The sequence below is a fragment of the Protopterus annectens genome, chromosome 10.part0 (genome assembly GCF_019279795.1).
Source record: "Protopterus annectens isolate FY-2018-M chromosome 10.part0, PAN1.0, whole genome shotgun sequence".
Taxonomy (NCBI): Eukaryota; Metazoa; Chordata; order Ceratodontiformes; family Protopteridae; genus Protopterus; species Protopterus annectens.
Window position 1 is genome coordinate 880,725,390 of NC_056744.1, and position 24,474 is coordinate 880,749,863.

At 38.4% G+C, this 24,474-nt stretch overlaps 1 protein-coding gene across 1 annotated transcript in view; it reads left to right on the forward strand.

Moving 5' to 3' along the window:
- Positions 1-24,474, forward strand: part of MTF2 (metal response element binding transcription factor 2) — a gene marked incomplete in the record, with an annotated part of 1,616,286 nt that overhangs the window by 1,382,843 nt on the left and 208,969 nt on the right. Inside the window, 1 exon segment of the mRNA XM_044085679.1 lies at positions 19,108-19,210. Coding sequence (XP_043941614.1) covers positions 19,108-19,210 — 103 coding nt within the window.

Genomic DNA, 24,474 nt, shown 5'->3' on the forward strand with positions numbered 1-24,474 from the left:
AGAATGGCAGAGACTGAATGGATAAGTTCGATATGTAATTTTATGCATTAATTAATGAGGAAGATGAAACTTTTTTTCTTTTTGCTTTTTTGCCTTTGACCTCCAAAACATTTGCAGTGACAGTGACAGAGATCTTCAGTTATAATACCCTCAGATGTTAGGTTCCATATTGCAGGTGCTGCTTTTGAAAATACATTTTAAATTACTGGAATTCTGACAGATGGCTTTGGCTCTCAAAGGACAGCAGTAGGTCTTAACTGCATGAATTTAAGCAAGGGAGGGACAAAATAAGTTTGCAACTAGTTAGGATAGCAGTAGCATAACATGAGATGTTCATAGATAACTAGTGTGCCTTTTGTAGGAAAAGACAATAGTCTTCTATGAGCGATAAAGATGGAGATGTTATATATTTTCTTAGCAGTAGTAGATTGAAGAATGGTGGTGGTGTGTGTTTTGTAATTTCAGGTAGCCAGGGGAGGTATATATTCAAACTTACAAATAAGAAAATGTTTCCTCTTGGCCTTTCTTAATTTATATGTTAAGAGACTGGTCAGTTTGAAACCGAGTCTAAGATGCTGAAGGCCTCTGCCAGCAAAATACATCCGAGTGACAAAATTTAGTCTAAACCAATAGGTTATTTGTGAAACTGGAATTGTTCTACTGAGGTCATTCAGTGAGTGAAGAATTTAATACAGGGGTACTCCAAAGTCTCTGGGGTGTTCTGTTCTCTACAACACAGATACAGTTTTGTGAGTATTGAGTGTCAGGTTATTGGTTTCTACCTATATGCAAGTGAGAGAAAAACTTTTTTTAATGGCCTTTATGGAATGCATGGGCATTTATCTGGGTTTAATGAACAGAATATCATCTACTAACATGGCTAGTTAGAATTGAGATAACTCTAGGATGAAGTTATTAGTAAAGAGCAAGAAGAGACCAGGACCAAGGATAAATCCCTATGGCACATTTGTTTAAAATTGTCATGGTGCTGAGGTAGGTAGCTGGCTGTGATGTGGACTACTGCACATCCCCAAATATGGCAGTATCTGAATGCCTGTGGATGAAACAAATTCCACGGCCAACGTAAATGCAGTGTCGATGCTAAATTTATTTATCACTGCATATCCAGTACCTTGGCAGGTATTGGGTATGTTGTGATAAATAAATTTAGCACCGACACTGCATTTACATTGGCCGTGGAATTTCTTGTATTGTAGATTTGTTTTTTAGTTTGCTGTTTTAAACATGCCTACGGATGAAAGTCAGGGAAGTTTTTGTTTTTTTTTTACATTATTTCTGTATCTGGATTATGATTATTTTACTTATATAAATGGCACAGTGCTTTGTTTAATTGCATATTCATATGCTGGATGCTCAATGAAGTTTCACGGTGACTTGTCACTGAAAATGAGTCTGAGCTTTATATGCAGAGTTATTTTTAAGTGCTGCTCAATGTCTGCTAGTTTGCTACACTTGTTACAAGATTACCACAGATTTTTACAACTGCAATGTGTTATTTTGCAATATTATAACACAGTGTGATCTCAGTATTTCATTGCCTGTGTTACTTTGGTGAGTTACTATTGGTTTTAGAGCATGATTTCATGAGAAATCAAATTTGTTTGATGACCACCTCCATTAGAGGTAATTTTGTTGTGCTTCAGAGACTGTGTATGTTCCATGGTCCTCAAGTTGGATATGCAGAACACTGTGGACTGGTGGTCTTGTATTTTTGGAGGTGTTTTATAGTGATATCAGTCTTGCACTGGATTATTTTATCATCTTTTATTGAATTTGATGTTTTGGGGATGTTTCATATTTTCATTCATTTGCTTGTCACAGCTGCATATTTGGACTTTGACTTTTTACGTAGCTTCAGTCCTTTGATGACTTTACGTAGCTTCAGTCCTGTGATGCCTTTTTGCATTGCTGTGTTGATTTTTATTTTTATTTACAACATTTGCTTTTATAATGTATTTTATTGTGTGTTCTCAGAGTTCTTAAACTTTGTTTTCACAATTTTCAATTTAATCATATTATGTAATTTAATCATATTATGTAATTCTTTTAACCTTGACATTTTCATCTTGTTATATGTTTAGGAAATAAATACTATAATACATGTGAAGTTTTGAAGCTGAAGTTCATTAAAAGGTAATTTCAGAACTACTTAAGGTTACCTTCATCAAATAAATGTTTTTCAAGTTTGAACATCCGAAAAAAAGTTGATTATCACCTGATTTGAATGCCTGTTTTGTGTGTATGAAAACAGCTCCTGTTATAAGGTCCTTTCCATATTTATAAAGATCAAGTTATTTACACTATATATGCCTATGAGGGTCTTGCACCCATTTCTAAAGCCATGTGTGGTACATGTGATAAAAAGCCACATTTATGAATTTAATAAGGGATCTAGTTTAATAACTCTTCTCATTATTTTAGCCAAGGGGCTTCCATTCGCAGCTAGGTCATAGTCTTTGCTATGATGTGACCCTACTGTAGTCCAGTAATCAAGGAGCCTGAATCCTCACCACTAACACTGGAGAGGGGCGTTCACTTGGAACAAAAATTGATGCCCAGTATTTCCAGATGCAGCTTTCTGCATCAAGCACAATTTTCCTTAACTCATTAACCCCGAGTACTGTCTCACAGCGCCTTTGTGCTTACATCTGAGCATGCTGAGAGACAATAGTAACTATTTGCAGTTGCACCTGATTCCCTTCCACAAGCGCATCCAACTTTACAGCCATATTGTAGCTCCACTCTTAAAAATAAGTTGAAAAAGTACCTGAACTTTTAATCGTATCTATCCCTGCATTTTAACTATTCCCGTTTTCTTTCCCTTCACAAGTGCCTAGTCTGCAGTTCATACCCTTCTGTTTCCTTTATTAATCGTGTACTAGTTTTCTGACACAGGGATGTTGGATTCTTGTAGATGTTGTACTTTCTGTGATTGATAACCATGTGAAGATATGATCATTTTTTAAAGTGCACATTTTCTACGTAGGCGAACTTTATTCTGATATGTCATGCTTGAGAGAGAGAATTATTGGGGTGCCTTTTCAGAATAGATGTGTATTTGGAATTTAACTGATATGACAGAATTCAAAGCTGCATTGTTATTTTGGGTGTCGAGTTTAGTTTCTTGATATTATGCTCTTTCTGCATGCTAGATTTTCAATGTTGCCAGATTTTTTTCTTTATCAGAGAAGTGGTTACTGCTAGTCAGGAATATGCCAAGCATGCACTAGTCTACAGTTGAACATTATTCCATACGGTTCCTGTTGGCAAGTCTGGTGTATAACTGAGCATTGGTTCCTTCAGTCAGGGATATATTAATGTGAGCACTGGTAGTTTTCAGTCAAGTATATATTAATGTGAGCACTGGTACTTTTCATCTGAGCATGTACCATACTTGGGCACTGGTACTTTCTGTCAAAGCACATACTGTATGTGGGCACCTGTACTTTTTGACAGTACATACTGTACATGAGCACTGGTATTTTTTGGCCAAGCATGTTCTGTAAGTGAGCATTGGCACTTTTCGCCCAAGCATGTATTGTGTGTGAACACTAATACTTTTCGTCCAAGCACGTACTTGTACTTGGAAGTACAACACCCACTACACCCAGTCATTGCTGATTGAGTCCCCACTTCCACACAATGTGGTAATGTCCCAAGCAGTGGCAAGACCTCTCCACCCATTTTTCTTGTATATGTTGCTACCCAGATGCCTTTCTAGATGGAAGACTTCCAATATAGAAGACATAAGATGAGCAAGAGTCTGATCAGTTTTTATTGTTAAATTATTTGGTGGCGGGCGGAGTTCGTTTGCTGTAGTAACATATATTAGTAATTTGTTTATAGAAAACAGGTAAGTATTGTATGGACAGTGACGCCCTCACAGCAAGAGGTTCTCCGGTTCAATTCTCAGCTGGATACCTTCTGTGTGGAGACCGCATGTCCTTCCTCTGTTTGTGTGGGTTTCATTTGGGTGCTTTAGTTTAAACCCACATTCCAAAGATATGCAGTAGGTGGATTGGACACCCTAAATTGACCATGCGTATCGGTGTGCATCTGCGTCTGTGTGCGTCTGTGTCTCTGTGTGGTGTGGAAGAACTGCCATGGCAAGGCTAATCCGTGGCTGTAGATTGTCACTGTTGAAGTGACATTTCGAACACGTTCTAGAATGGGGAAAAGGGATTGTGCATGGATGGCTGGAGTGACGTCATCAAGCCTTCTTGATGCAGTGGCTGTATTTGTCTTCCAGTATATATTTCATATTAGAAATGCAAATCATAGATACTTTTTTTGTTGTGCTGGGTATCTAGTCCAGTACTTATACCCCCATGAGGGGCAAGTTTACATCCCCCTGAGGAGCAAGTTTTTCAGTCAGTACTGTGTCTTTGGATAGAAATGGCGATTATTTATACACTGTTGCAACATTATAAAATCTGGTATTGTAAATATCTCTCTTGTTTGTAAACTTGCACCTTGAGATATAATTGCTAAAAATTTCAATGCATTTGCTTTCTAGATTAAATGGCTCTTTTGAGGTAGTAATAGTATGGTGCTACTAGAGGGGCACTGTTAGGCTATCGAGTGACCTGTCTAAATAGGACCCAGTAAAAGCATAAGATCATTTTTGATCAGAATATGAACAATTGCAATGTATACTCTTGCAAGATGCTAGACTATCAGGCAGGCAAATCTGGTAATGGCATTGTGTGTGTTACTTGGATTTGATCTTCTGTGTAAAAGTACTGTATTTCAGTAACTGTTCTTCCAAGCATCTTTTAGTACTGGACACTGGTGGAGTCAGATGGAGGGCTTGAGGAAGCAAGGAAAGATTTAAACTCTAGGGCACCAGTCCAAGGAGGTTGGTGAGATTTCTACCTGGCCACAGCCCTAAGTGAAGGCCAGAGGTTCTACAGCAGGCAGACAAAAAAGTAAAATGGAAGAGCATCAGATGGATAAGGAGGGAAGTATTTCTGGAACTGAATTTAACCTCAAGTCTTGGTGAGTACCTTCATGAAGTGGACCCTGTTTTTCACAAAACCTTACTAAGATGATACTGATAAATAGACTGTATTTTATGTAGCATGTATCATGAACAGAATTAGGTTAAAAATAGACTATAGCTGGGTGCACCTGCACCACAAGTGTAATGACTGTCTGCTCAACAAGTTATGTGCAGCTATTTTTACCTTTGTCTGAAGATGCAGAACCTTCCAGTAGTGACATGCAAGTTATTATCACATTATTAATTTACAGTATGTGCAGTTACAGTATAGAACACGGTCATTATCACCTGTCAGGTAAAAACCCTCAGGTATCCATTGTGGTTAGGGGATTCATATTTTTGTGAATTACTGCATCTGAACATATCATTTAACAGTTTCCTGTTATGATTATTTTTCATATTTTGGTGAATAGCTCTAGTAGGGAACATGTCTACATGCTGAACAAGATCCACGTTTTGAAGACAGTATTAGTACTTGGAAAATGGTGTAAGTACTGTATCTGTATGCTGTACACATGTACAGACAGAAGTTTGTTTAGGACTTAAGTTATGGAAATTGAGTTTTTTTTTCATATTTTGGTAAATAACTGTGCTACGGAGCATGACAATGTGCTATAAGTAATACTTCATTTTGAAGACAGTATTAGTCCTTACGACACGGTAAAAGAACTGTCTGTATGCTTTACACATGTACAGATATCAGTTTTTGTCTTGTAGGATTATGAAAATTATACATTTGCCATATTTGTCATTATGTCTATATCTTTGCAAGGGAGTATGCTGACGAAACTCATGAGGCATCATTTTGAAGATGACATTTAGCCACACAGCCTGTACACTAACATGTAGTCTGTATCTGTTACAAGTGATGAGATATTATGCTTTGTTAGTTGTGAGAAATATATTAATCATATTTCTGTGAATATCTCTATAAAGTGACATCACACAATAATGGTTAAGGCATCATTTTAAAGCTGACATGCATACAGTCAAATTAATTACAAACTTTATGGGTCTACATGGTACCTTCAAAAAGATGTGATTTGTTTTACCAAAAAGGTAAGAAGTATGCATAATATCAGCATTCCTTGGCAAATAGTTAATAATGACTTAGATACACACTATCAACATTTACACTGTTGGAAAGGTCAGCGTCTGCTGGACAAACTTTCACATTTACATTAGTCTAGCTCTTACGGTTAGATTGTTAAGAACATTTGATGTTCTTCGTGTTTCACTGTTGCAGTCATTACATTTGGGTTATCTGCTTGCAGGTAGGCCTCAGTCGGCCTGATTAACAAAGTCTTGGGTCCTGCGTCGGTTGCTGTCCCTTCTTCCATGACGTCAGGTCATTAGGGGGTATAAAACACGCAGTCGACGCCATTACCCCTGTCTTTCTTGCCGTGTGGTGCTCAAAGTAGAAGCAGTTTGCAAGTGCCGGTCGGCCGACTCCTGAAATTTTCGTTTGAGTTTCAGAACCGAAGTCTTCAACTAAAGCTAAGTACCCCATTGGGGAAACCTTTTCTTGCTCCTTACCAATGTCAGTAAAAGTTAATAATTCCATTACTTGTGGAAAGCAAATACCTCATAAAGATTTTCATTTGTGCTCTATTCTTTGCCTAGGCCCTGACCACGACGTACCTTGCTGTCGGTTTTGTGCTTTATTTAATCAGCACACTATCCGTCATCGGTATATTTTCACCTCTAAATATTTAGGTTCTGTTAAATTAACCAGAAATGTCATCAGTTAGCCATCCGACTACTGGGATTCTGAGAAAATGCAAAGATAAAGACAGAGACAGGCTGCTGAGGTCCAAAACTGCCGACAACGTTTCTCCTAAGCCAGTCGCCAGTTCGCCGGTACTCATTGAGGCGCTTTCGTAGCCCCTGATACCCGCTACTTCTGATTCGCAGGCCTCTACTGAGACCCATTCAGAGTCCGTATGCCACGAGATGCTTCAGCTGTTGAACCCGTGGATGTCTCTACCTTGGATGGGTCAGGAGCCCTGTGCAGGCACTGGCTTCTGAGGGGTGTATTCAGGCCCTACGGACTTGCATATTAAACCAACGCCTCCTTCTTTACTTAGGCCTAAATCTCGAACCATGCCTAAAAAACTGACGCCCAGACCACATGCTCAGGCCTCGATGTCTAAAAAACAAATGATAAGAATGGCTGAAGATCTAATAACTCTAATCAGGGGTAGCCACCCCCCCCCACCCCCTTCTAAAAAACCTAGGACTGAAGTTGGTTATGAATCTTCTGATCAGGATTCTGTTTTTTCTGATTCTTTTGATCTGGTTTTGCCCTTCTTTACTTATGAAGATTCTGATGTAGAGGACTCCATTCCCTCTGCTTCCCCTCCTGAGTATTTTTCTTTTGGGGAAACCTTATATATACTCTAAGGGAGCATTTCCACTGGGAAAGCCAGAATTTTTCTGATTCAAAAAAGAGGCTTAGGGATTTCCTTCTCCTACCTCAGCATAGGCCTTTAGCTATTCCTCCTGTACTAGACATTGTTGATGATGCTTTTTCGGAATCTAGTTTGGTCCCTGATTCCTTGCCTCCTGCTCCTAGAAAGACTGACCAATAACTACAGGGTCCCTGAGTCCCACAAGTTCCTTTTTAAAAATCCTATTGCAGTTCCAGAGACTAGTTCACAGGGGCCCAAGGGCATTAAGGCTTCTACTACTAAAAATCCCACCCCTTCTTATAGAGACACCAGGGCGCTGGATAGATAGGGTAAGAAGGTTTGCACTTCTGCAACCTTGGCCATTAGGGCTTTAAACTGCAAGTTTCATATGTTAAAGTATCAGCAACATGTTATTGGACTGCTTAAACAGAAAATGATGTTAATTCCTGACTGTGTGGAAAATAAAGAATTACAGGATTTAATGAATTCTGCTGTTGGAAAACATACTTTGCAGTGTGGTTTCAATTCATTAGAAGCCCTTTGCAGGGCTTCTGTTACTGGGTCTGTGCTCAGAAGGCATGCTTGGCTTAAGGGAGCAATCTTTGCCTGATCATGTTAAAGCTAAATTGTTGGATGCTCCCTTAAATCAGGACCGCCTGTTTGGCAACAAGGCTGAGGAAGTTCTTAAATAGATGGAAGATAAAGCTAAATCTATGCAAACTGTTAAAGATTTCGTACAAGTTCAGTCTCCTAGATTTAGTAGGCAGTGACCCTCTAAGATTTGGTCCTTCCCAGCCCCTTCCAGGTCTTCTCAAGCCAAACCCAGACACAGCAAAAACCCCAGGTTTGAGTCCCAGGGGACACACAGGACTAAGCAGTGGGGAGTCTCCACTTCCAAATCTGGGAGTAATAAGACCCCCCCCCCCCATGGTAAACTGTCACAATGACTTCCTTTTAAAGTTTCCAAGCACTTATCAACTGACTGCCCCTTTGAGGGAAAAGATTGCTCTTCATGCAAAGAATAGGGAACTCATTACCCAGGACAAATGGGTTTTAAATATAGTGTCCCAGGGATACAGATTTCACTTCCACACGTTGCCAGCACCAACAGGTACCAGAAGAGGAAAAGGGACAAGATTTCTACTCGAGACTTTTCCTGGTACCCAAAAAAGACCATTCATGGCACCCTATCCTGGACCTGTCTACTCTAAACACCTTTTTGGAGATTCCAAAATTCAAGATGCTGATTCACCAATTACTTCCTATGCTAGGCAAAGATGCCTGGTTGGTAACACTAGATTTAAAAGAAGAATACCTGCACGTCCCAATCAGGGGAATCTTGCAGAAGATACCTACGCTTCAAAGCAGGCTACACACACTATCAGTTCTCTGCATTGCCCTTTGGCTTATCTATTGCGCCCAGGGTATTCACAAAGTGCCTAGCTCCATTTATTGCATTTTGCAGGCAAAGAAATATTCAAATATACCCATAGCTGGACGATTGTCTAATTCAGGCAGAAAGCCAGGGCATACTTTTGAATCATCTGGCCTTTGTTCAAAGGGTTCTAACTTGTCTGGGGTACACCATAAACAAAAAGAAATCACACCTGGTACCCTGTCAACAAATTATATTCCTGGAAGCAAGCTTGAATACAACTTCCCAGATGGCTTACCTCACACCAGAGAAACAAATTCATTTGACAACCTACTTCAAACAAGTGGCCACAAAAACCCTGCTATCTGCAAGACAAATACTGCAAGCTTTGGGTTTCATGGCCTCCTGCATTCTTCTAATTCCATATGCAAGACTGCATGTGAGGAAACTACAGGGGTATCTAAAAAGCCTATGGTGTCAACATTCTCAGGATCTAGAAACAATGATTTCTATCATACCTTGCCTACATCTAGAGTTCATTTGGTGGGCAGAGGCCTGCCACCAAAACAAGGGACTACCTTTCACATCCCCCCTGCCGCCCAAACCCTAACAACAGATGCATCAGACTGTACCTGAGGGGCTCACCTGGCAGGGAAGTGCATTCAGGGCAAATGGAACCCAAGTCAAATACACCTGCATATCAATCAAAAAGGAATGTTAGCTGTATAGAATGCACTGACAGCCTTCAAGGACTACATTCTTCCAGGACAACTAATGGTAAAGACCGACAACACCACTGTTAAGTGGTACATAAACAATCAGGGGGGGGTAAACATTCTTACCCCCTCTGCAGACTAGCCATGGCATTGTGGAACACAGCCTTGAGCTACCAAGTGCACCTACAAAGCTCAATTCCTGCCAGGAAAATTAAATACACTGGCAGACGGACTAAGCAGAAACCTCATGGACCCACACGAGTGGAAACTGGAACCAAGGATTTTTAACATGTTGACAAGCAAATGGGGGAGCCCAGATATAGACCTGTTTGCCTCTCCCCAGAACTACCAATTGGACGAATTTTGCACAAAGACTCCCCACAAACAAGCCTGGAAAGTGGATGCTCTGTCTTTCAGCTGGAAAAACCTACGAGTCTGTGCCTTCCCCCTCTGCCTCTGCTCTCCAAAGTATTGCTAAAAATCAAACAGGACAAACCAAGCATGATTTTGATTGCTCCAGACTGGCCGCGCCAACACTGGTACCCCCTCCTGCGCAATGTGTTAAGGTTATCCCCATGACACCTGCCTCAGACTCCTTCCCTGTTGTCTCAGCAGGAGAACCAGATTCTGCACCCTCAGCTTCTAACACTGAACCTTGCAGCCTGGCTAATTACATAATCTCTCCTTTACCATCCCTCAGTAAACCTGTGATGGATATCATTTTGGAAGCAAGGAGGCCTAGTACTAGAAAATCTTTTGCTGAAAAATGGAAAAGATTCTGTGCCTGGAACCAGTCTCAAGGGATGAGCACAGCAGTGCCCAGTTTACCTCAGAGTTTACAATACTTAACTGAGATGCTTCACAAAGGCCTATCTTTTTCCTCCATTAAAATCCACACCTTAGCCATTTCAGCTCATTATAACACAGAAACCTCCCCTCTTCTCTCATCCACTGCTCAAGCAGTTCCTCAGAGGGGCCAAAAATTTGAGACCACCCAGGAGAGCTTCAACCCTGCCTGGGACCTTAACTTTGTTTTAGAGAAACTCACTCTCCCTCCTTTTGAGCCAGCTGCTAATGCAGACTTATAATTTCTTTTATGGAAAACAGCTTCCCTTACAGCAATCACTTCGGCTAGAAGGGTATCTGAATTACAGGCCCTTATGGCAGTGGAGCCTTTCATCATCTTTCATGCGGACAGGGTGTCCCTCAGAACCAATCCATCCTTCATGCCCAAGGTGGTATCCAGTGTGAATCTTAATCAGTCCATTCATTTGCCAACCTTCTTTCCCAATCCACAGAACAAAGGGGAACGGATACTGCATTCCTTAGATGTGCACAGACAACTTAGATTCTACTTGAACAGGACTAAACCTCAAAGGACATCTGAACCACTGCTGGTGGCATTTGCTGCAGGGGCAGAGGGGAAGGCTATTTCAAAGCAAACGATTTCTAAATGGATAGGCCATTGAAAAAGCCCATAAGGGTGAAAGCGCTAACCCATTTGTTTTGTTACAAATAAACTTAGAATTTTGAATATATATATATATATATATATATATATATATATATATATATATATATATATCGTGTTTGTTGCCTACCAGTGATTTCATAATACGTTTATGTGGATTTATTTGGTCAGCCTTGGAACGCTCCTGTACTTGTTTCCTACTTGTTTTTTAATGTAGTTGATTTTTTGTAACTAAAATTTGGACCTTCAGCAAAAACATCCTTCAGCTCAGGTACTTGAGATAGAATTGACCTGTGCTTTTTAATAATGTCCCTGGTTTTAAAAGTATAATCATAGGTTAAAGTGCACCTACAGTTATTTTCAGTTCTATTTCTTGTTTCATCATTATTTCTTCTTTTACTATTTACAAAACTCAGAAAAAATGGGTTTCATGGTTGTCCCTCGTCCGGTCAGGATAAAACAGACTAACGGTTGTGGGTTCGGTTCAAGCAGCTTTATTACATACAAACAAATCAGGATTGAGGCTTAGTAACTTAAATAAACTTATAAACAGACTTGACTAGTGCACTCATACATGTTAACACTGTGGCTGTTGACTCAAAATGGCACTGCTGCCTGCACTTGCTCTATATTTATATGCACGTGCCCTCACTTTGATGTGCTTCAAAAAGTCACAATGCACACACTGGTCTACATCCTCCCTCTTTGAGAAATATGTCATGCACATTAATAATGACAGTCATTGACATGCAGTTGTACAGAAATAATCATTTGACATGCACTTACACAAAACTAATTACAAGTGAAACAATCATGTCCAGGTTGCTGTGTATCTTACAGTAGGTATGGAAATATGACCTGATTGTGTGACATAAAAATTAGGACTGGGTATAGAAACAGGGACACACACTAATGAATGTTCAACTTCAGGGACATCAGGAATGGGAATAGGTACTGAGACATGTCATTCAACAGGAACATTGTCTGGATTGCTCTGAGATCTAGAGTTTGTTTTGCAGATACGATGCTGCAGTATTGATTCAGACACCGGAAGAAGATGCCTGTGATTTATTCTGTATTCTAAACCCTCAGATTCTACTAAGTAAGAACTCTGTTCGGCACATACACCTCTCACTTGACCAGTTTGATCAAAACCTTTTGCCATTTGCATCTCCAGTATCTCTCCTCCTTTCAATGGACAACAAAATCTGCTCATTTTATCATAGTTGGACTTCTGGAATAAATGTTTTTTTGAATAGTTGGGCTTTGATTGTTTTGGTGTTTTAGCATTAGGCATCAACAAACTGGAGCTGATAGGCAAGGTTGTTTTGGTTTGCCTAGATAGAAGTCTGAGCAGGTGAGCCAAGTAAATTGTCACTGGGTATATTTCTGAGGTTAAGCAAATTCAAGAAAACATCTGCATTGTCATGCTTTGATCTCTTTAGTAATTGCTTTGCACTTTGTACTGCACGTTCAGCTAGGACGGTTGACTGTGGGTACTCAGAACGACTGGTAAAATGGGTGAAGTCTCACTCTTGCAAATTTCTGAAATAGCTGACTGGTAAACTGGGCACCATTGTCAGAAATAATTTATGTGGACTACCATGGACTGAGAAATGATGTTTCAACATAGTAATGACAGTAGTGGATGTTAGGGTAAGTAGTATATCAGTCTTGAACCAATTCAAATAAGAGTCTGCCAACACTAAGCAATGTTGACTGTTCCACTTGAATATGTCAGTAGCTACTGTTGACCAAGGTAGTTCAGGAATGTGGTTTAGCTGAAGTGTCTTTTCTTTGCAAATGCTGTTTAGTACTGTTACATACTGAACAGGATGAAAGTACATTATTGAAATCTTTTGATAGCGAAGGCCAAAATACAAGTCCTCTCACACTTCTTTTGGTAGCTTCAAAACCTGAGTGGCCACGATATAAAGTCTGGATGTACTCGTGTTGTAAGGAAGTAGGAACGACAACTTTAGGACCTTTGAAAATGATGCCATCTTCCATCAACATCTCATCTCTGTAAGGAAAATAAGGCTGCACTTCTTTTGGTACACAAGATTACTTTGACAGCCATCCAGCATTGGTGAAGTAGTTGAGCTTTTGCAAAATTGGATCAGTCTTTGTATGATCTCTTAGCTCAAGTGTTGTGGTAGAAACATTACGCACTTCCATGACATTGAAGTCAGTGTTCTCTGCATCAAGCTTTTCTATGTATTTCAGGGTGGTCTAGATAAGGTATCAGCTAGGTAAAGAAATCTTCCTTTTGTATAGACCATTTTGAAGTTGTACTTTTGTAATCTTAGCATCATTCTTTGCAGTCTTGCTGGAGCTGTATGCGTAGGCTTCTTTAAAATAGTGACTAGAGGTAGATGATCAGTCCCAATCTGGATAGCTCGGCCATAAATATAATCATGGAACTTCGAACATGCGAACACAGTTGCCAAAAGCTCCTTCTCAATTTAAGCATACTGCATCATAGTTTCGGTAAGAGTTCTAGACACACAGGCTACTGGTCTGTTCTCTTGAAGAGTAACTGCACCAAGACCGAACTTTGAAGCATCACAGGAAAGACTTACTGGTTTGTGGACATTATATTATCTTAACGTTGGTGGACTGACAGTTTTCTTTTTCCGGTCATCAGATGCTCTCTGATGTTCTTTCAACCATGACCAGTTAACATTTGTGTATGTCAGCTCTCTTAAGAGCGCTGATAATTCACTCAAGTGTGGTATAAACTTGCCCAAATAGTTAATCATACCAAGAAAATGCTGTAAGGCTTGGACATTGGAGCTGACATCTCAAGAATAGATGTTTGTTTGGAAGGCTCTGGTTGTAACCCGGAACTGGTAAATAAATGACCGACATAAATAACTTCTGGAAGCCCGAATTTACATCTCAGAGGATTGAGCTTTAGATTCACTTCATGTGCACTTTCTAGAACTTTCCTGAGGTTTCTGTCATGCTGTGCTTCGCCATTGCCTTCAACTAGTAAATCATCTACTATTATGACACACTGATAGCCTGAAAAAATATCTCAATTGCACGCTGAAAGACTTAACTGGCAGAATTTATTCCAAAAGGCATTCTATGAAATCTGAAATGGCGTACTGAATGTAGTCAGTAGTGAAGATTTGCAGTTGAGCATTACTTGCCAAAATGAGCTCTTCGCATTTAAAACGGAAAAAAAAAACAGTGGCATTTGGTATGAGGGTAGCAACTTTCTCCACTGTACGCATAGGATGGTGGGGTTTCTCTCATGCTGTTAAGTCTCTTGGATCAGTACATATTCTGAATTCATTTAAGCTTTTCTTATGAGCAACTACCATGGAAGACACCCAGTCATTTGGTTCTGTAACTGGACAAATCACACCTTGCTACACCATTTTATGTAACTGGACTTTGACTCTGTCCTGCATAGCTGTCAGAATTCTTCTCATTGCTCTGACCACTGAACTGACCTTTGGGTCTAACTTCATGGAGTACACAAATGGAGGTTTACCTACTTTGTTTTAAAAAATATCAGCATATTCTGTGAAAATAGCATTGGTGAAACTGGAACTAGGACATGTGCTTAGACGACTTTGGTAAAGGAAAGCAGTTTCATTTTTAAACTGTCTCTAAGACCTAATAATGACTGTATAGGTCTTTTGACTATATAAAACTGTAAGCTGTGACTAGCATGAAAGCACTACCTTTTCACCAACCACTGATGCACATTGTACATTGAAAGTAGAGTTGCAGCTTTCCATATGATCAACTTGCTTTTTCGAGTGACCTTTCTTAATAAATGAATGAGGCTTACTTGATTTACAAAGCTTTTGAAAGTGGTTCCATTTTTGCACTTTTGGCATTGCTGACCAAATGCTAAGCACTTTTCTCTTTTGGAGTTGTGGTTGGCACAACAGTTAACATTGAGACTTGAGTTGGGTTTTGCTGACTCACCCTTGTGCTGCACTGAGCATGTCTGTTCTACTGAGCTAGTCTTAGAACTTGCTGGAAAGGTATGGGCTGTCCCTGGAAATCCCGCAGGGGCTGTAGCTGTCATGTGCTTGGGCCTGTTTCTGTTAGCCATGCACTGCATGCTGTCTAAGTTTGCTCTGGAGGCTGCTAAAACCATGCTCATCAATTGCAAGCATATTTGTGTGCCTTTCTGTAAGCTTGTGTATTTGACAAATCTCTATGGCTTTGCTCAACATTAAATAATTGTCTCGAAGTAAAATCTTTCTCACTGCAGCATTAACAACATAAACAAGTCTATCCGTTATCAACTCGTCTTTCAGATCACCAACTCTGCACGTTTTAGCTTGGTTTCTTAAGCCAGTAATGTAAGCTGCAAAAGTTTCTCCTGACTTTTGGTCTCTTGTACAAAATAAGGGTCTCTCCAATGTAACATTTGTCTGGGGGTTACACATTTCTTTAAATTTACATTTCAAGCACCCTGTGTCCTCCCTTGATTGTTTGTACAATAATATGATGGTTTCCCCTTCTGCATATACTGCTGGTGCACACACAAATGAACGCTCTCTTTCAATGGTTTCTGACCCCACCAGATTAAGCAGAATAAAAGTCCTCGTATATGCATCTTTATCAGAAAAATTGCTTGTATGAAAATATATTCCTGCTCAAATACTCCGCAATTCTCCGCAGTGTTATGATCAAACACAAGTGGACTAGGTCTGCAATCTTTTGATATGCCTACACATAGTAATAAAGACCCTTGGAATTATGTACAAACATACACACATGGATGTCAGAAACTTGTAATTAAGCTCAACAGTACAATAGACTCCTAAAAATAACTGCACTTTGTGAAATAAATCTCCTTAGCACAAGAACACTTTGAAGTTACTGTACTTTGCGAAACAACTTAGTGTAAGAAACGCTTCAAAATGACCGCACTTTGTGAATGAACTGTGCACAGCACAAGAAACTTTTCGAAATGACTGTACTCTGACTGCATTTTACGAAATAACTGTACCTCTTCAAAATAATTGTACTGTAATAAAGCACACACTGCAAACACTTTGCACATTGAGATACTTCGAACAACACTAGTTATACGTTGAATAACTTTAGTCCATGCAAAATAGTAGCTCATATAAAAAAGTGATAATTTACTTAAATGCAGTTGCTGTGCTTTTCCATGCTCATTTTGCCCTTTTATTGTACTCATTATTCTCATTTGACTTTTATCGTGCTCGTTGTACTTTTTTGTGCTCATTTTACTTTTAACATGCTCGTTATGTAAATCAGAAGTAATTCTGAACGCTGTCCTAAGTATTTTGAACAATTTCGTCAAGTATCGTGGTTTCAAACATTTTGTTTAATCAGAAATACGTTTTGTGTTTTTTGTTTGATTAATGATTCATTTTGTGCTTTGTGAATGCTTTGTATTGTTTTCTTTACAAAATAAATAATTTATGTGAGTTTTAATTACCTGAAAATTCATTTCTGACCTTTTTCAGTTGGAGCAGTTTGGGACAAGTCATTCCTCTCTATAGTCACAACACACACTAATCTACAGTGGTTATCTGTGTGTCTTCTAAAACTTGCCTCTTAATAAGCTCAAGTTGGTTTATGCGATAGACTCTTCCTTTAAATTCTGATGCAATGTGTTGAGTCTGAGCAGTCGTGTTAGTATCTTGTGCGTTCACTATTGCAACTTGTGCCATCTGTTTCCTAACTATTACTAAAAATAAATGGAGGGTGCATAGCATTTCTTGATAAATAAGTGCATCTCTTAATATCTTTTTTATATAATGTGGTCTCTAACTGTCTTTTAACATTTTTTATCAGTGCTATGTCAAGAAAATCTGTTTGTAATGGACGTTTTTCTTAAATTTTAAGAAGACTGTTGGGTTTAAATAAGAAATAGTCATTCAAAGCATTGAGTGGACTGTCCTAAATTAGGAACAGGTCATCTACAAACCTGTTGTAAAAAAACAACACTTGATACTTATTCTTAGATATAGATAAAATGTACTAATTCTCCCATAAATTCATTACAGCGTTGTCATGTTAGCCGTGGCTGTCTCCGTGGCTAGGCCATTAACCTGTTTATAAAACTGTTTCTGGAACATAACATTATTAGTCATTACTATCTCTAACAATGTACATATTTGTTGCACACTTATATTGGCCAAGTCTCACGGACTAAAAATATATTTTCTAATCTTATCAGTACCCTCTTTATTCGGGATTGAGGTATAAAGCGAGTCAACATCTAAAGTTGTCAAATAGCAGGCAAGAATCTTGTCAACTGCAGTTCATGTCATAAAGTTGCTGTAAAGCCATTACTATCTTTTATAATAGTGTTAGATGTCACTAGGATGGCTTTAAGCTAACTTAGCAGAAACGATTAAATAGGTTCAGTAACCCACCCTCTGGCCGAAAAAATAGGGTGTAGGGTTAGATTATATACAGATTTATGAATTTTTGGTATTCCGTAAAATTATGGGAAATATGACAATTTCAGTTTACAAATAATCAAACACATCTTTAGACATTTCTCCTTTGGAAAATAAACAGTACATTTGTGATATTAATTCATTGGCAGTTTTTGTGATGTAAAACCTAGTTATAGGAAAATAATCAGTGGTATTTAACATTGCCAGCATAGCATCTGTATAATAAGCAAGTATCATGTACAATACTTTTAATAATGATGTACTTAAGCCAGTGTTGTAATGAATTTATGGAAGAATTAATGTTTTATCAATATCTAGGAATAAGTATCAAAGTTTTTTGTTTGTTTTGTTTTTCATAGGAGGTTTGTAGATATGACCTGTCCTAATTTGGAACGGGTCCACTCAGTGCTTTGAATGATTTTATTTTTCAGTTTCTTTTGCATATACTCAACAATGCCTCTCCCGATCAAAGCCTCCTGAAGCACATTCTGCTAAGTCCTTGACAACGTCTGCCTTCTGGTGTAAAACTTTCATTGATGACATTTGTGCGTCAGCTACTTGGTCTAATGCTCAAACCTTTACTGGTCATTACAAACTAGACATGACCTCTGGAAGCAGGGCTGCTTTTGGTTCAGCAGTTCTCTGGAATATCCTTCCACGAGAGCCACCCAAGATTCATATAGCTGGGGACTCTGCCCCATACGCTCAGGAAGAATGAAAAAGACATCCTCTGATATTAGTTATGTACTTAGCGTAGCTATGCATCCATGCTTATTTTCATTCTTCAACTCCACACCTTGATTTCCCCTTCTTTTTCACCTTTTGGAGTGAATTGTGGATATTGTGTTACCTTTTGTACCATATCTGAGCACCAGCTTTCTTGTTCTTTCCTTCTTCCTGCTTTATTTTAGGGTCTATAAGGCAGCAAACTCATCTGAAGTATTGCTGGCTGACTGGGGCATTATGGTAGAGGGAGGAGCTCGAGAGTTGGATCCGAAGTCTAGTGTGTGTGTGACCGAGTCCGATCTAGTACCCATATGTTGAGGAAGAATGAAAACGGGCAACACAGATTCATAGTTTTATGGTCAGTACATAACTTTGGCTAGCCTCCTCATTTTATTACTTTGGTGCTTTCTCTGCAGAGGTTTGCTTTATCTTCTGTATCCATCTAGGTTTCTAATAGAGGCTCTGCTTACCTCCATATCTGTAAGGCATGGTGATGTGATAGCTGGTGATCCTGTAAGATGCCTCGTGCATGCATGTACCTCTTTCTCTGTCCATTCGGGGATAGACTGGTAATCGCATCCTGGAAATTTTATGTGCCTTGAATCCATTGCTTGCTGAAATAGGATCCTTTCCCCACAAGCCTGAACAGAGTATATGACAATATATCATCGAATAAATGAAAGTGATAGTTTGTGTTTTAGTCACAGTTTTTAACTGTAGTACTTCAAACACTTACTGTTGTGATGTACTTGACATTTTGCTTATTTATCTCAAAATGTTAAAGGAAATACAGAATGAGTGGGTGAGTATTTTGCCTTTGGTAATTGGCAGTCAGTAAAAGGAAAGGCTCATTATGTATTTATATTTCGAGGCTTAAATAGCTGACTGTTTTGAAATGGTAAAAATGCTTTTGTGACAGCATAACTGCTGTGCTACTGTCATGTTACTATTTTATGTGCTTTGTTTCCTTAGTGAAATTAACAACGGTGCAGTTAGAATGGGGAAAAGAAAGTGTGGCCGCCCTCCTGGTTCATGGACAAGAAAGATCACAAAACTGCCACATCTGCCAGTTACAGTAAGGGTTGACACACCAAGTTACTGATGTACTTTATAATCAGAGTAAAATGTCTGAAATTATATATTTGTTGTAAGGCAGTAAATCTTTTGTACAAATATTTTTGCAGAAATTTAGGAAGAACATGTATAAATTCTACAGCAGCAGGAGTCCTGCTGATTTACAAAATGATTGAAGCTGACATGGAGAACTCTAACATGGGAAGTGGTGGGAGGAAAGCTGACGGATACGGGTGTCATGGAAAGTTAGTCAGGGAATTAAGGGAAGATAAGGTGCATAATCCTGGTATCTTACTGTCCAATATCTTTAAGAACATTTGAAGTCTGTTTTATATGTTCATTGATGTGGAACCTTTGGTCACTCAGTAACTGAGATGTTCCATTAGCACTGACCCATTTAACTGCAGGTCTGTAAGACCTGTATTAGAAGGAGCACTTGGTTGAGAATGCAGGAAGAAAGGCTCATTTCATAATGTCAGATCAGCTCTTATTCCATTTTTTACAGGATTCTGCTGAAAGCTTGACAGAAGGAATCCCACTGGATGTAGTATACCTTATATTTTGAGTGATGTATGGTATTTCTCATAATGTTAGTTCATAGTACTTTAATTTCAAATATTCTCAAGATTCTGGAGATGTTTGATTTGACATTACCACAAATTAAAAGCAAGGGAAAATAAAATTCAAAAGGGATCTAAATTATTATAAAAGAAACCAGAAATGTACTTTGTCTTGAAACAAATGAGCAGTGAATTTTGCAGATATTTCACAAGAGAGTGGTAATAGGAACTAAAAAAAGAGGAATGAAGATCTGTTTTGAGATTCTTGAAATTTTCTTTATTTCAAATGAATGTTCATCGAACCCAAAGGCTTGATCTTGATGCTGGGGTAGCGGGCTCTTCTAAATGCCCTAACTCCCCAGATAATGACTTTAAAAGCTTCCCTTGAGAGTTGGGGTCTCAAACACGCAACCCACCAGGCACATGCAGCCCTCAAAGTAGTTTTCTACTGCCCCCGATCACTTACTGAGGATTCGGTTGTGTGGTATGTTTCTTTTGCCCCCCCAGTATGACTTTTCCTAGTGTATGACATACATCCTGCATTGTGTCCATCACCAAACATGCCTAATAAAGTGGAGATGCGATTGGAAGTTGCAGTCAGGTGTTTTTTTCCTCCTCCAGTGGCATCTCTCTCTTGAATTAGGCGCATTTGGTCAATTCATTTCTGTGCGTGGGGGAGTGGAACTGGCTTTTGGGTCTTTATCCAATCATCTTGTTTCAGCAGACTGATGCTCAGATTGTGTGAGCGGAGTGTTCCTGAGGTAAGCTACTTTATTGCTTTTCTAGTATTTTTCTCCCAAAAACACCCTATCTTTGGTAAAATACAGAGAATCTGCTTGCAGCACAGGGCACCAAATGCAGATCTCTCTGGACAGTTATGTCGGCTGGTTTGGCAGCCTGTGCTGCAAGCAGATTCTCTGTATTTTACCAAAGATAGGGTGTTTTGGGAGGTTATGAACTCGAAGTAAAAAGAAAAGCAAGTGCTGGGTTGCTGTAAATAAGAGCTGAGCTGTTCATCACGGTGTTTTAATGGTTCTTCCGCTGGATCTTTTTGTAGAGCTGCATAATCTTTTGTAGATGATTTTGTTTGCTTTTTCTCAGTCAAAGTATCTGTGAATAATTGCTGCATCCCATGATCAGCAGAGCCTGCAAAATAAGTAATCCAGAGCAAAGTACGCTAGTTTTCTTATCCAGCAGGTGAACGAATGTTTCAGTATATTTATTTATTTTATCGTGCCTCTCCATACTGGTGCAGTATAGCACCAAATATTTGCAATCGTAAAATAAATGAAACATTTTGTTGCTGTTTCTTACAATTACAGTAAGTTACTGTTGCTTCCCTTAACTAACAGCCCATGGTAAACCAATGTTATTTTCTAATCAGGACCAAAATGCTGTATGCTGCTGCTTCATGTTCAGTAGCATCTCTGAAAAATTAGAATAAAAATAAACACTAAGTAGGTAAATACACGACCGTACTGCAGCAACAGCAAATACGTACAAAAACAAAAAAACGGTCGTATAATGTACAGCTGTAAAACATCAAATTTATTTATCACAGCAAGGTAAGCGCTTTCACCACCATCATCCCAGTAGCTTCATCAGGCCATATAAAATCACATTAAATCAGTGCATTAAGTATACTCACAGTTACTGTTTCCCCATTATACAAATTAATCTCACCTTTTCATTCTACTTTTCAAATCCTCGTATTTTGATATGCAATGCGCATGCCTCAGATTTCGTATCTGTGATACTAAAACTAGCTTAAAGGGAAAGTTTACCAAAACTTTACAATAAAAAATCATCATTAAAATGTCATTCACCAGCATCATATTCACATAAATCTTCCATAGGTTGCATAGTAAAAAATACATAGATTCACTTTTGCTGTTTCCCCATTTCGCGATCAAAGCAAATTGTTTTCAGCAATTACTTTATATTTCACACACTTGCCCCATGTTGTTTATGCGCATACTCAACTGTCTTGCATAGGACACAAGAATTAATGGATCATCATCATTAGAATGCCCTTAACAAACATCCTCACATAAAATGTTCCACAAGCACATATTAAAACCATATCTGTATCTCTCTCTCTCTCTCTCTCTCTATATATATATATATATATATATATATATATATATCTATACATACTCACTATTAATATTATTTCCCCCTTTAAGCAGTCAAAGCAAGAAGTGTTAAGTATTCCACATCCTCGTCCCATATTATTTATGCGTATGCTCAAACATCATGCATAGTGCTCAAACGGGAACTCTATCAGAAGCACTGTAAAAAGTAAAACTACATTGCTAACATATATACTGAAAATAAATAACATTAATTATCGGTGTAGTGGTGCTGCGGTAGTGTTGTCGCCTCACAGCAAGACGTTGTCGCTTTCAATTCTCAGAGCGTCTTCTGTGTGGAGGCATGCGTGAATGGGCGTGCCTTCGTTGAAGGTTGTGCGTCAGGGCTGGTAACTCGGCACGTAAAAATCCACTACCAAACATTAGCGGACCGGAGTTCTGCTGTGGTGTCCCCTAACCGGGATAAGCCGAAAGACGCAACAACTATCATCCCTACTAATTGACTTGTTTATTGAGCAGTTACACAATACCACCACTTTTCTTAGGTTCACAATGAAGTCATCTAATGAGTATATGGATTACTTGGATGTACATGTGGAAGAATCTTTAGATGGGGGAATGGATACTAGAATGTACAGGAAGGAGTGTTATAGGAACACACTCCTGCATAGGACTAGCATGCATCCAAGGAGAATGTTTGGGAACGTAACAAAAGGTCAGGGGATGCAAATATCTAGATTAAATAAAAAGGAAGGAGCCTTTGAAGAAGGAATGGAGAACCCCGAGACATGATTTGAAGTCTCGAGGGTACAAGGAGAACGAGATGAAGTCAATAAATTGAGGGTAAATAGAGCTAGGCCATACTATTCAGTTGAGATTAATAATGAATCAAGATATGATAAAGGGGCAACAACCGATAGAAGGGTTGAGGTCCTTAAATCATATACAAGTGACATTAATAAAATAAGGATGGTTGTGGAAAAATATTGGCCCACTTTATTGACAGATAATAAAGTTAGAGAAGGGGTGGGAGATGTACCGAGATTTCAGTATAAGAACCGAATGAATTTGAAAAGAATGCTCTGTTACCCTTAAAAAGGAATTAAATGAGGTGGAATGGGGGACACATCTTTGTAGAAACTGTAATTGATGCAGCTCCATAAAATGTAGCAATAGATTTGTACATCCTAGTACAGGTAAAACACATGATTTTAAAGTAGTGGCAGATTGTACATGTAAGAATGTAGTGTATGTAGCTCAGTGTGAATGCTGTCAACATTTCTATGTAGGGATGGCAACTTGGATGTTAAGGGATTGAATTAGAGAGCATATAAATTGCTTGAGAGCGAAGGATTCGGTTAGCGCACTGTCTAGATATGATTAAACTAATGATGGGGTGCATAAGTTCATGTATGGTAGTTGATAAAGTAAGCCCTGGAGATAGGAAAGGGAATATAAAACACAGACTGGAGAGTAGTGAACTAAGATGGATCCTTCACTTGAGAGCAGCAAAGGGTTATGGTCTCAATGGAAAGGTAACAGTTAAGCCACCGTTAGATCCAAGGGAAGTTAGGAAGAAGAATATATTTGTAAAGTATATCTGCTGAATATATATATATGTATATATATATATATATATATATATATATATATATATATATATATATATATATATATATATATATATATGTGTATATATATATATATATATATATATATATATATATATATATATCTTTTATATCAATTGATGAGTGAGAGATTGACAGAAATGGTCTCATATATTTTGAGTGTATAAGATGCCACAAGAATACAAGTGTATCTTATTTAGTGATAGAGATATGAATCAGTGCATTTTGTGATATTTTGTATGCCTTCTATAATAGATTTTACTGACTTGTTTTCAGTAAAGTTGTATGTTTATGCATTGATCATTAGTTGCTTTAAATATATGAAATGTTGTGGCATGAAGTAATGAATTCTATTTATGTCCATATGTTAAGTATCAGTATAATTTAGTTTGTTTGATCTATCTTTATTATTATTATTTTTATTTTTGAGTGCTGTTTTTGTTTTTATTATACTATTATTTTTTATTATTATTTTCAATAGAGCCCCTTGTAAAGCTAGCCTTTGTGGCATATGCATGATGTTTGAACATGCACATACTATAATATGCAACGAGGATGTGAAATATAAAGTCAAAGTTATAAACAACTTGAATGCATAACGTATAAAAGTAGTAATTAATGAATATAGAATTAGTAGGGATGGCAGTAATTAATGTTTTATTTACAGTATGTATGTTAGGAATGTAGTTTTACTTTTTATAGCCCTTCTGATAGAGTTCCAGTTTGAGCGCTATGCATGCCGTTTGAGCATACGCATAAATAATATGGGACGAGGATGTGGAATACTGAACACTATTTGCTTTGACTGCTTAAAGGGGGAAATAAAATTAATAGCGAGTATATATGTGGTTTTAATATATGCTTGTGGAAGTTTTTATGTGAGGATGACAAGGGCATTCTAATGATGATGATCGGTTAATTCGTGTGTCCTATGCAAGTCATTTGAGTATGTGCATAAACAGCATGGGGCAAGATTGTGAA